The 12949-nt window shown below is 39.1% G+C and overlaps 1 protein-coding gene across 8 annotated transcripts in view; it reads left to right on the top strand.

Moving 5' to 3' along the window:
* The window catches only part of LOC124537775 (neurobeachin-like), a 410519-nt gene that overhangs the window by 246031 nt on the left and 151539 nt on the right, over positions 1 to 12949 (top strand). For 6 of the 8 annotated variants that reach the window (XM_047114671.1, XM_047114669.1, XM_047114672.1 and 3 more), the window contains 15 exons: positions 418 to 513; positions 1063 to 1170; positions 1258 to 1408; positions 3681 to 3769; positions 4352 to 4519; positions 4871 to 4927; positions 6184 to 6294; positions 6461 to 6569; positions 6875 to 6972; positions 7181 to 7379; positions 7584 to 7819; positions 7955 to 8097; positions 8162 to 8324; positions 10276 to 10408; positions 11301 to 11437. In XM_047114671.1, coding sequence (XP_046970627.1) covers positions 418 to 513; positions 1063 to 1170; positions 1258 to 1408; positions 3681 to 3769; positions 4352 to 4519; positions 4871 to 4927; positions 6184 to 6294; positions 6461 to 6569; positions 6875 to 6972; positions 7181 to 7379; positions 7584 to 7819; positions 7955 to 8097; positions 8162 to 8324; positions 10276 to 10408; positions 11301 to 11437 — 1998 coding nt within the window. The remainder of the gene's footprint in view (positions 1 to 417; positions 514 to 1062; positions 1171 to 1257; positions 1409 to 3680; positions 3770 to 4351; positions 4520 to 4870; positions 4928 to 6183; positions 6295 to 6460; positions 6570 to 6874; positions 6973 to 7180; positions 7380 to 7583; positions 7820 to 7954; positions 8098 to 8161; positions 8325 to 10275; positions 10409 to 11300; positions 11438 to 12949) is intronic. The other 2 variants (XM_047114670.1, XM_047114674.1) reach the window with 2 other exon arrangements.

The following is a 12949-nucleotide window of genomic DNA, read 5'->3' as shown; positions in this document are numbered from 1 at the left end:
AGTTCATGTTTGTTAATTTAGTTTCAGTTTGAACTAAAAATTGACAAATAATATTAGTCTTATTTAATATTTGTTGTTGATATTTGTGAGTAGTAAATGATTATTAGAATAGATTTTATTGTTCCAATAAAAATATAAGAGAATAGATCGATGTTACTGATTGTTGGAGGGTTAGTTTTTTCGTATTGTTAAAATGTAATATAGAAAAATAGGTTGATGTTTTAGTTTTAGTACAGAATATTCATTGAATGTGAATTCTTACTGATTAATTTGAACCCCAGGACAAATTGAGATATTTCTATAATGAGTTTAATAAACGGTGTAATATAGTTCGCTACTAGGATCACATAAATCGGTGAGAGTTTGACGTAGCATAGCGTAGCCCGTAGACGTAGTTGTAGCGGTGGTTGTCGACAGGTGTGCACGTGTGCCGTGCGTAACTGTCTCGAGTGTAAGGAGCGCCAGCGCTGCGCCGCGGCAAGGAGCAATCGCAACGAATCACCTTCGCCTAAGGTACGCTCAACTTCTACGAATTTATGAACGCCTGGTACAGCGATTTATCGATCTCATGGCTAAATTTGATAAGCCAATTAATTCGTTTGATTAATTAGTGCACTTTCCTAGTTTAGACATAGATATAAAAATAAGAGAAGTTTTTCTTATTATATTTTATAGTTTTTACCAATTCAGTTCATCGTTAATTAACATTTAAATTTAAATTGTGTAAGTCTTTATTTTGAATTAATTATAAATATTTTTACTACACAATTAATTCTCGATGCTCGATACTTGCTGATAAAACGTTAAGCAAGACTATCTAGATAGATATTACTAGCCCACTGTGTATTCTACAACACAAACACAGGGGACAAAACATAATATTTCTTAAACTACCTATAACTTTGGCCAGTGGTGGCATACCATTTGACAGCGTTTTCGCTTTCCTGCAATCTACATGATATACAAAAGAAATCACCTTATCACTGCGTAGGATTTACAAAAAGCGAATGACATTGTATGCGTCAGTGATTAAACCATTCCCATTGTGTTTTTCTAATTTAGAGTGTCGTTGCGAGCCTAGCCGATGCTTCGAGTCCGGTGAAAGATCCCGAGAGATTACTGCAGGACATGGACGTGAACAGGCTGCGAGCCGTGATCTACCGAGACGTCGTGAGTGATTCGTGTCCAAACTAGGAATACTTAGTGACGTAATGGCGGATGCCGCCGCAAAGCACCAACGAATGTGTCGCGCCGCAGGAGGAGACGAAGCAGGCGCAGTTCCTGTCGCTGGCGATCGTGTACTTCATCTCGGTGCTGATGGTGTCCAAGTACCGCGACATCCTGGAGCCGCCCGCGCACGCGCCGCCCGAGTGCGCGCGCCGCGTTGCGCACGCGCACGAGCACCACGGTACGCCGCCGCCGATGCGCTAGCGTTGGTCGGCTCTCACGTATTTAGTCGGCGGCTATTGGTTTAGTCGAGGCAGATCTGTTATAACCCATTTGTCGGTTCGGCTGGAGATTTGAAAACCATAATTTTCTTAAATATTTTAGTTATGTTGTGATCATACTTAGCCGTTGTTATGATTTCAGTTTACTTCATGACGATTTTTCTAGAAATGAACTTATTTTCGTAGATGTTCTGTGACCTGGATTCTGTATTGTAAATATTTTGTATAAGTCTATAAAATAGTCTATTTAAACAACTAGTTTAAAAAATAGTTTAACTTAAAGGTATATCATAATTCATCAAATCTGATTTTCATAGTAGACTCATTAATTTGCTTCTTCAGTACGCTTAGTCGCACCATTATTATTTATGAATTCTTAATCTCTCAGGTAATGTTTTCTGTTAAGAATTTTACTAAATTTTACTATCGGTCAAAAGCTATTAAAAAAAATTAATATTGAAGACAAAAATTGTATACAAGTGTAATTGACTTTAGAGTAAGTTCACATCTAGTGTATTTTAAATTTAATACTTTCAAATATCGTTATGGTAAATTTACGAGAGAATAAAAAAACACTTTAATTATTGTAAATATTTTTCAAGAGAATATAGAAGTGATCTTTTGACCGCTTCGTTGCAAACACGAAGGTTAAAACCAATTGACTTTGTATATCTGACGTGCTGTTTTTTCCCCTTTTTTCACGCCGCTTGAAATACGCGTCACGATTTGGGACACTGGTAAAATCTACGTTACTTACACAACGCTACACTGCGATTACATCGTCGGAATCGTAACACACCGAAACACCTATCACAAATGTATCTCTAATATTATTTATAACTATTGAAATTCTATATACGTGCGCTTTTTTCCTATTTATGAACGATTCCTATCTATGTTATCCTGGTACTGTTAATTTCGTTTCGATTCTACACTACACGTTAATTTCCTTCCTTAATGCTCCTTCACTTTTCCCTAACCTTATGTTATTTGGGTCCGTTCCTTCGCTCCCCGAACTCGGCCCGTTCCGTACCCGTGGCGCGCTGCAGGGTCGCGGCCGCTGTTCCCCCAGTGGTCGCACCACGTGTACCCCCAGTTCCTGCCGGGTGGGCATCCCGCTCACCGCCACTCGCACTGCAAGCTCGATTGCGGCCAACACGTTAACAATAATACGCACGCGCACGCACGCATCGCTAATTACCACCGCGCGCACGCAGGTAAACGCGGCCCCGCTGCGTTCGCATCGACATCGTTCCGACATTTTGTTCCCAAACGCAATCATTGCTCTCTTCATTCAATCATACAAATACGTCGCTAAAATTTAATTTAATTATTTCTGAAATAGAAAAATCGTTTCAGATAATAAATAAGTACATTACGACGGAGTGACGATCGTTTCGACGTGGCTTTAAACGCGCTTCCGAGCTTGAATTAGTCGTTACTCTTGCGTAATATTCATATTGACAAAGTGTTCGGGTTGCGATGCGAACGTTTGTAAATACTAATGTGGTCGATGTTTGCGCACGCTGTTTTGTCTCTTTCATAAAAAATATTTGCAAATACGTTCCTAATAAAAAAGCTTTCTGTAATAATCAGTATCGTCTCTATGATTGAAAATATCTTTGTATTTAAAATTGTAAACAAAACACCAATTTATTATTAAAACATTACTACTTACCTTCCCGTAAGTATCAAATAATCATGTGCTTACAACTTAAGATGTTTGATTTAACAGTAATTCCTAAACGTGACAAAACAGTGTATACCAGCACTGCTTAGGCATCGCTAACAATTTTCAGTATTTTTATTATTATTTGCGTCATCATTGCCCTTAGTACTTGAAGTCACGTAGCGGTAAAAATGCATGTATATTAATTTGTTTCAAAAAGTTCATAACTTTTGGTTCTTACAGACATTATAAAATTGAAATTGCTTTTTATTTAAATAAGTAGATAATTTCTTGGAGAGAAATGAAATGTTTACGTTTTTAATGTATAATTTCGCTTTATTCACATGACTTTATCTTGTAACTATAAGGATGTTTTAAGCTTTATTAAAATCGTAGCGAACATACATAGTATTCAATAATTAGATATTCTTAGTCGAGCTTGGTCCTCATAAAATTCCTTAATTATTAAATATTATCTCAGTCGCTTCTTTAAAGCTTCCTCGATGTCGTGAAGAGAGTAATACTCCACCTATTTGCTATTAACAATGTATCTTCTTGCATAGAACACAACGGAGATGACGTCGAGTACGCTATGATAGTTGTGGACGAAAACAACTCGACGATGAATGAGTTGGACTCGCCGTCCATGAAGGTAAGTCTACGAAAAATGTTATATGTTCTCGTTGAAGTGAACGTGGCATGTAAGATCCTCGTTAAATTAATTAACTGTTCTGTCCCATTCAAAATATAGTTTTAGAGCTCTTCAATACAAAATCTGGTACTACTCTTTGATCATTATGTAGTTTTGTTTTAATTTAATAATAATTACTAGTTCATTTGTAAATATATGGTTGATAAAGTGTATTGCTTTAAATTTTACAAAGGCATTTGTCAACCTTATTTTTGCAAGAAATCTATTTTAGGCGTTATGATTTTGAGAAATATCTAGCATGCATTTTCGATAAATTCATGACTCAAAATGGTAGTTTAGCAATCACAGAAACTCTTTTAGTGTTTGTAAGTAGGCATTTTCTAGCTGTTATGCATGTCCCCTGATTATACTCGCGCATCGCGGAAACCGTCAGAACCTATTTTTTAAACAGTTTTCATTTGCTCCTACATTGCCATCATTGGTTTTCGTTGTCGCGTACGCATACGTAAATGTGGTGTCATTATTAACATCAGACGCTTCATACATATCTTCTTATTTTGCCGTCGCATTTAATTAATAAAGGATGGGACGGAAGAGGGCGTCGCTAAGATTGAGACGACCACGGACGAAGTGAAACCGAATTCCGGTGAGAAGTCCAAGGTGGTGGAACTGGCGGTAACACCGAGCTCTGAGAAAGAGGAGCCGCTATTCAAATCGAGTCTCCGAGTCAAGACTCAGAGCAAGCAGAAGGTTAGTTGTGGGCTGAGGATTAGGATCGTCTGTCCCTCTATTAGTTACTGCGTTCTCTTCTCGCGTTGGTGGTCTGTCGACTCTTTGGTGTTTGTCTTTAGATTTACTTCGATGGGGTCTTTCACTCTCATTCTTAAGTGTTAGTCTCTACTTCATTAGCCATAGACAATCTACATCATTCTGTGTTACATTTCTGTGTACTAATAGTTTATTAGACGAAAATTTGTATTTTAAAACATGCTAAAATGTACAATATTTTAAATTTCCCTGGATATATTTGTGGATAAAAGTAACATAAGGAGTTACAATATTCGAAAGTTTTTAAATATTTTTTTGTTTTCCGGTTATAAGCCTCCCAGCGCAAGGTCCAAAACATTGTCGGGAATAACGGTGTCGGTTGTGAACCTGGTTTGTACACGTTGAATTACACACGAGTTCTTAGTGTGAACACCTCTTATTGTTTTATGGAAGCCTAGTAATACGATAGGTTAAATTTTATTAAATGAAAAGTGATGATTTATATAAATTTGGAATATTTAAAATTTGATTTCTTTAAACAAATATAATATTCAGTATTAAGGGCTTCCGAACCACTTCATCACCGATTTTTGATCACAAGCTTGAATTACAATAGCGGGATTTCATCCTCCAACTAATGAAAATACCCACAGAACATTAATTTACAGCTACGCTCACGTTATTTGTAACATGATAATGTACATAATATGTTTACAATGTTTAGTTCACGTATCAATACGATAAATCACAATACAACAAATAGTTTACACTAATAGCACAATACCAAGCCAGACATAGGTACGTGTAATTTATTGTTTTTATTATCTTTTATGGTGAAATATACAATATTTATTTCATAAAAGTGCTTAAGACTTTTTTAAATACAATTATATATTTTCGCTTATCTCATAATGAATACAATTTTACACCTACACAGACACTTTAATTTAGCTCACTTAGATAGAATATATTTAATTATAACATAAAGAAATAAATATTGTTATTACTAAATTAGAACATTTATAAAAAAGAGAAGTGATACCTATTATTATATTCAAATAATACTGATTTATGTAAGTAACATTTTGTAATGTATGAAATATTGCGTGATGATACTACTCGGGAACTGTTTCGATCTGTGTGTAAATTTATTTATTTATATGTATTTATATATCTATTTTGCATGTGTGTGTGTGCTTCGCTTGCTTCACGACTTTATTTCCACTCAATTTGCATGACTGTTTTCACCTTTGCTAATTTAATCCCTCTTTCTTCATGACGTGAGTATTATTGTAACTGCCTAAATATACCTCGTTAAAGTTTCTTAAAAATTATTGTACCTATCGTTTCGAAAAAAAATATGGTCTGTATTTAAATGACTATTAATGGCCGATAAAAGTTAGGTATGTACGGTTAGTATGAGAGTCATGCTACGATATTTTTTAATATATCGACGATAAATTTGTTTAATTCAAGATCATACGATTTAGTTGGACAATATTGTTACGTCATTACGCTCAGATGTTGTTTTATAGACAATAGATTAATGAAAAAACGTATAAAATTAAATCAGCAACGCAATAAGTATTTCTAATTCTTGTAAAATTAGCAGATAAAAATATTCTATATGAAAATGACATTAACAGAGCGTGGACTCGATCGAAGACGCTGGTTCGTTTCATCTTAACTCTACCGAGACCACTAATAACGACCCTGAAACCTCGAGCGAGATCGCCTTGGATGACAATAAACACCCAGTAAGTGAGAGACAAAATGGCACTGAAAATAACTGCTATAACTCATCTTAAAAGATTCTTATTCCATTGAACAAATATCGCTCACGCTTGTTCATAATTTCTTGTGTCAGACATTTCAAAGACCAAATTTTACCCAAAATTGTAATTACATGACTTATTTTTTCAGGTAAGTAATGATGAATCATGGACTGATGTAAATTTAAACGAAGATGGCGAAAGAGGTCCAGCCACGATTACAGGGAGGACGAGAGACCACGAGGGAAATATTCATGAAGGTATTATATATGTATATGTGAACTGCGAAAACTGATAGTATACTTGATGGAAACATATGTTATGCCAGATTATACAGAATTTGATGAAAGTAAAATGAATTATATATAAATTTCCTGTTCAATGCATAAAAATTAACATTTTGCCACATATTTCCATATTTTGCCAATGACACCAATATTTTCAAAAATGTTGTTTAAAAAACAAAGTCACAGCCTAGTCTTGTTTGTAATTTGTATGTGATAATTTGGAATTTTTTGAACATCAAATGTATGTATGACTACGGTATGATTATTTTCTGTTACAGACATGGACAAACAAATCCACATGCGGAATTCTGAGCATCATCACATCGCTCAGCGTCTTAACAGAACTCTTCAAACTGCGCAACGGCATTTACATCCTGTAAATATATATCTATACAACTTTTCGTATAATATTGCCCAGTTGAATTACAGTTATTAATTAGAGCATTATAAATACATTATTGTGTTAGAACTTTTTAGCTAAATAAAGAATTCTGGACAACTGACCACCTAAAGACTTCTATTCCAATAGAGTATTTTATGAACAGTTCCGTTATTTCTTCAAGCAAACACCTTCATATTTTCAGGATAACGAAGCTCTAGCTGGCCTTACAATGAACGCATCAATGTCGGCGGATGGGGTGTCTCGAGAAGCGTCTCTCACCCACAAGCTGGAGACCGCTTTGGGTCCAGTATGTCCTTTGCTGAGAGAAATCATGCTCGATTTCGCACCCTTCCTCTCCAAGACACTAGTGGGCAGTCACGGTCAAGAATTGTTAATGGAGGGTAAATATATAATGTTATATGTAAGCTCGATTTAAAATTAAGACGAACTTAGATGACAGAAAATTTAAACAAAATATACTTTATTTTGGTGGGTTCAAACACTTACTGAGTGAATGTAAAATAAATAAGTTAGCCTGAAATTTATTATAGTTTTAAAAAAATACTTTAATAAACATATTTATATGTTTTACTCACAAATTTCAGGTCTCCAAACCTTCAAATCCAGCACATCCGTAGTGGAACTAGTGATGCTGCTCTGCTCCCAGGAGTGGCAGAACTCCCTCCAGAAGCACGCGGGCCTGGCCTTCATCGAACTCATCAACGAGGGCAGGCTGCTGTCGCACGCGATGAGGGATCACATCGTCAGGGTCGCCAACGAGGCCGAATTCATTCTGAACAGAATGAGGGCCGACGACGTCCTCAAACATGCCGATTTCGAGGTAATTCGATCCGAGGACGAAGACCATAGAACACTCGCTCAATCCAGAGATCCGAGGATCCTCGTAATTTATTTGTGCTGAATCCGATGAATGTTTTCGATGATGCAACCTCCGTGTGTGTGTGTGTGTGCGCAGTGCGGGTGCGCCAGCACGAGCCAGGAGCGCTCGGAGGAGGAGCGCACGTGCGAGCGCCTCATCGCCGCCGCGCGCCGCCGCGACCACGCCGCCGCCGCGCGCCTGCTCGACAAGCTGCACCACGCCGCCGCCGCGCGCGCCGGGTGAGCGCCGCCCCGCCCCGCCCCGCCCCGCCCCGCGCCCGCGCTGACGCCCCGCGTGTTGCAGGGTGAGCGAGGGCGAGTCCATCGACGGCGGCTTCTGGAAGCTGGACTCGTGGGAGGACGACGCGCGGCGCCGGCGCCGCCTCGTGCCCGACGCGCGCGGCCGCCGCCACGCCGCGCGCGCGCACCACGCGCCGCCGCCGCCGCCCACCGACGCCATCTTGCAGGTGCGCCCGGTGACCTCCTACAATCGAGATATATACCGATTCAGCTCGCACTACATACTTAATGTTTTATCTGAGGTCTATGATAGCAATCGTCATGAAAAGCTGCCCTGAAATTAACGGCATTAAAAACGCCGCTATTTATCGTCTCATTTTGATTTTAATTATATGAGAGCTTTCCCGGTTCCATTGGATACGGAGACCTCGGTATTTTGTATTCAGCATTTTTTTTCAAATATTAAAATAAGAACCATAATGACAAAATTGGTTGCCTGTAAAGTCGGTATACGGGCGAAAGTTTTACGTGACAACGACTTTGAGTGGTAAAATAATTTTAATGTGAATATTCATTCGTATAGTAGGATGTATGTCTGTCTCTCTCGCTCTTAGGCGGGCTAACCATGCCCGAGTGGAAGGGACGCGTGCCTCTCACTCGCTCTCATTGTGAGCGCATAACGTGAGCGGAGCGTAACGCAGTTTCTTGAAGTGTCACCCGGCAAACCAATTTATAAGACGTTGTCACGTCAAAATAACCTTGATGTTTCTCGCGTCGATTGCTATCTGTTCGCTGCTCGTAGCTAGCTAGGTCGTTAGGTCTATAAGACGTTGTCACGTCAAAATAACTTTGAAGTTTCTCGCGTCGATTGCTATCTGTACGCTCTTCGTAGCTATCTAGGTCGTTAGGTCTATAAGACGTTGTCACGTCAAAATAACCTTGATGTTTCTCGCGTCGATTGCTATCTGTTCGCTGCTCGTAGCTAGCAAGGTCGTTAGGTCTATAAGACGTTGTCACGTCAAAATAACCTTGATGTTTCTCGCGTCGATTGCTATCTGTTCGCTGCTCGTAGCTAGCTAGGTCATTAGGTCTATAAGACGTTGTCACGTCAAAATAACCTTGATGTTTCTCGCGTCGATTGCTATCTGTTCGCTGCTCGTAGCTAGCTAGGTCATTAGGTCTATAAGACGTTGTCACGTCAAAATAACCTTGTCACGTCAAAATAACCTTGATGTTTCTCGCGTCGATTGCTATCTGTTCGCTGCTCGTAGCTAGCTAGGTCGTTAGGTCTATAAGACGTTGTCACGTCAAAATAACCTTGATGTTTCTCGCGTCGATTGCTATCTGTTCGCTGCTCGTAGCTAGCTAGGTCATTAGGTCTATAAGACGTTGTCACGTCAAAATAACCTTGATGTTTCTCGCGTCGATTGCTATCTGTTCGCTGCTCGTAGCTAGCTAGGTCGTTAGGTCTATAAGACGTTGTCACGTCAAAATAACCTTGATGTTTCTCGCGTCGATTGCTATCTGTTCGCTGCTCGTAGCTAGCTAGGTCGTTAGGTCTATAAGACGTTGTCACGTCAAAATAACCTTGATGTTTCTCGCGTCGATTGCTATCTGTTCGCTGCTCGTAGCTAGCTAGGTCGTTAGGTCTATAAGACGTTGTCACGTCAAAATAACCTTGATGTTTCTCGCGTCGATTGCTATCTGTTCGCTGCTCGTAGCTAGCTAGGTCATTAGGTCTATAAGACGTTGTCACGTCAAAATAACCTTGATGTTTCTCGCGTCGATTGCTATCTGTTCGCTGCTCGTAGCTAGCTAGGTCATTAGGTCTATAAGACGTTGTCACGTCAAAATAACCTTGATGTTTCTCGCGTCGATTGCTATCTGTTCGCTGCTCGTAGCTAGCTAGGTCATTAGGTCTATAAGACGTTGTCACGTCAAAATAACCTTGTCACGTCAAAATAACCTTGATGTTTCTCGCGTCGATTGCTATCTGTTCGCTGCTCGTAGCTAGCTAGGTCGTTAGGTCTATAAGACGTTGTCACGTCAAAATAACCTTGTCACGTCAAAATAACCTTGATGTTTCTCGCGTCGATTGCTATCTGTACGCTGCTCGTAGCTAGGTCGTTAGGTCACTTAGCGCCTTAAGGGCGCGGATACAGCTTGCGTGCGCTGCAGGCGACAGAGGAGCTGCACGCGCGCATCGCGCAGGCGGCGGGCGGCGCGCAGCTGGCGGCTCCGGCCGCGGCCGAGCTGCTGGACGACGCCGAGCTGCTGCTGGACGAGCGCGACGCCGACCAGGACCTGGCCGGTACGGAACGCCACATATACTATACGTTATCAATACATCATTCATGCTGAGATGGCCCAGTGGTTAGAACGCGTGCATCTTAACCGATGATTGCGGGTTCAAACCCAGGCAAGCACTACTATATATGTGTGCTTAATTGTGTTTATAATTCATCTCGTGCTCGGCGGTGAAGGAAAACATCGTGAGGAAACCTGCATGTGTCTAATTTCATCGAAATTCTGTCACATGTGCATTCCACCAACCCGCATTGGAACAGTGTGGTGGAATATGTTCCAATCTCTCTCCTTAATGGAAGAGGAGGCCTTATCTCAGTAGTGGGAAATTTACAGGCTGTTACTTTACTTTACATCATTCACCTTAAAAAAAGCAGATCATATAATATATAATATATGAGACATATATGAGACAACATCACATACATTACTCCGATCCCAATGTAAGTAGCTGAAGCACTTGTGTTATGGAAATCAGAAGTAACGACGGTACCACAAACAACCAGACCAAAGACAGCATAGAAAACTAATGGCAGTCTACATCGACTCGGCCGGGAATCGAACCCGGGACCTCAGAGTGGCGTACCCATGAAAACCGGTGTACACACCACTCGACAATGGAGATCATGTTTCAGCTCGGTACATTTAGAATATTGAACGAATTTATACTATTTTTTAGAAACCATTGACGAAACACTAGAACAAAGGTTGTAAAGTATAATTTTTGTATAAACGCCTGTGAATTTTTGAGCGCAAATTTTTGTTCAAGATTAATTGACAGTTAAAACGTTTAGGCGTATGTTTTGATAATTTAGTGTTAGTGATGTTGCCTTGACTTGACTAGAGTAACTTCAAGCTACTACCACTAGCTCACTTTATCTGAATGTTGTACGGCATAGGTCCTGTTAACATCAGCACGAAAGCTCGCCTGGTGGCGCCTGGGCTCGTGGCGCCAGGCGTAGTGTCGCTGACCTCCACAGAGTTGTACTTCGAGGTGGACGAGGACGACCCTGAGTACAAGAAAGTTGACCCTGAGGTAACTATCCACACATACTAGCATATATATAAACTCTTATCGTGTCTTAATAAGATACTTTCTATAGATGTCCATTCTGCATTTAAGATATATCTAATAGATAATTCGGGTGTACGTGATCATGTCTCGATTTACATATCGGTTTAAAGAAGTATATTAAAAACTATAACCAAAAATCTTATTTTTAAAGTATAATTTTATGAAAGTTCTATTTCAAGGTCAAATCGACGTATCTCTTTTTATATCTTATTAAAATAAAACGTTCCTGATTCGTATACTACTCTATTCTCTTCTTTCCTGATACTTACCTTTATATTAAAAACACAAAATTGAACTTCATTGAAAAAAAAATTATGCGTATCAATGATGAAAGCCAGATTTGTATTTTTAATAAAATAAAAATATGACGAAATAAATTACCTTAAAGTTTTCTTTAAAGTTGTTAAACATACCTTAATCTACCCTAAACCGAATTAATAACCGAAGTGACACGATACCTAAAATACGCGGCTAAAAACAATTCACGTACTAAACGTTATGTTAGGAGCATTAATTTTACAACACATTAACGCAAAGCCGCATAATAAATATTATTTTTATTGCTTTATAAAACAATTTAGTTCGAGACGATTTATATAAAAATATATATAAAAACAGGGACGGACGCATGACAAAAGTGTTTTCAAATAAGGGGCGACGTTAGATCTTTGTTCGAGAATTTATTAAAGGTTCGTGTTTGTTCAAGGAGTAGTAAAATGAAAATTATGTCGTTCTCGCGGCGGGCGAAATGATATAATACTTACAAAAGTGTTCATTACATTTTTGTGTTTATTCAAACGCAAATAGAAGTCAAAATCGATTGGACACGATGTTATTTAGGGTTGTTTATAAAAAAATCAAAGTAAGATATCGATAGTCTGTATACGCGTGTAATATAGGCGGGTAACCCAATATGAGGCAGTTTTAGCTGTACGAACAATGCATCCCTGCGGCGCGCTGGCCCACGAGGCGCCACGCTAGTGATGTTACTATTATCGATATCGTTATTATTTACCTACTTAGATTATTATTTTTAAATATTTATCTTAATATCGTGAACAGTATTCAACTATCTTTAATTTCTGTTTAACCAATTTTTCATTAAACGGTTACTTTATGACTAAAACTTTTCAAACCTGAGGGTATAGTTAGTTAAGTAACCTAGTAGGTACCTTCATATTATAATTCAAACGTCTATCGATAAGTCTAAAGTTTCAATTATAGAGTAGGGACTGATTATTTGTTATTCTATGAATAAGAATGCATAAAACATCATACGATTTTTCCGAAGAAAATATTTGAATATGTTCTGTTACCGCGACAAGTCTTTATCGCCAACGTTGGCATGCCTAGTTCCCAGCGGTGTGTGGCTCGAGCCTTCAGTGCAGGACAGCGGGACAATAGCGCCCCGCCGAGCGGGTGCGGGGAGGGGCTCGTAATGCGTGCGCGCATGTATCACGCGTGATTGTTCCT

The sequence above is a fragment of the Vanessa cardui genome, chromosome 19 (assembly GCF_905220365.1).
Source record: "Vanessa cardui chromosome 19, ilVanCard2.1, whole genome shotgun sequence".
NCBI classification, from domain to species: domain Eukaryota; kingdom Metazoa; phylum Arthropoda; class Insecta; order Lepidoptera; family Nymphalidae; genus Vanessa; species Vanessa cardui.
The sequence above is the reverse complement of the archived record's forward strand: the minus strand, read 5'-3'. Positions and strand labels throughout refer to the sequence as shown.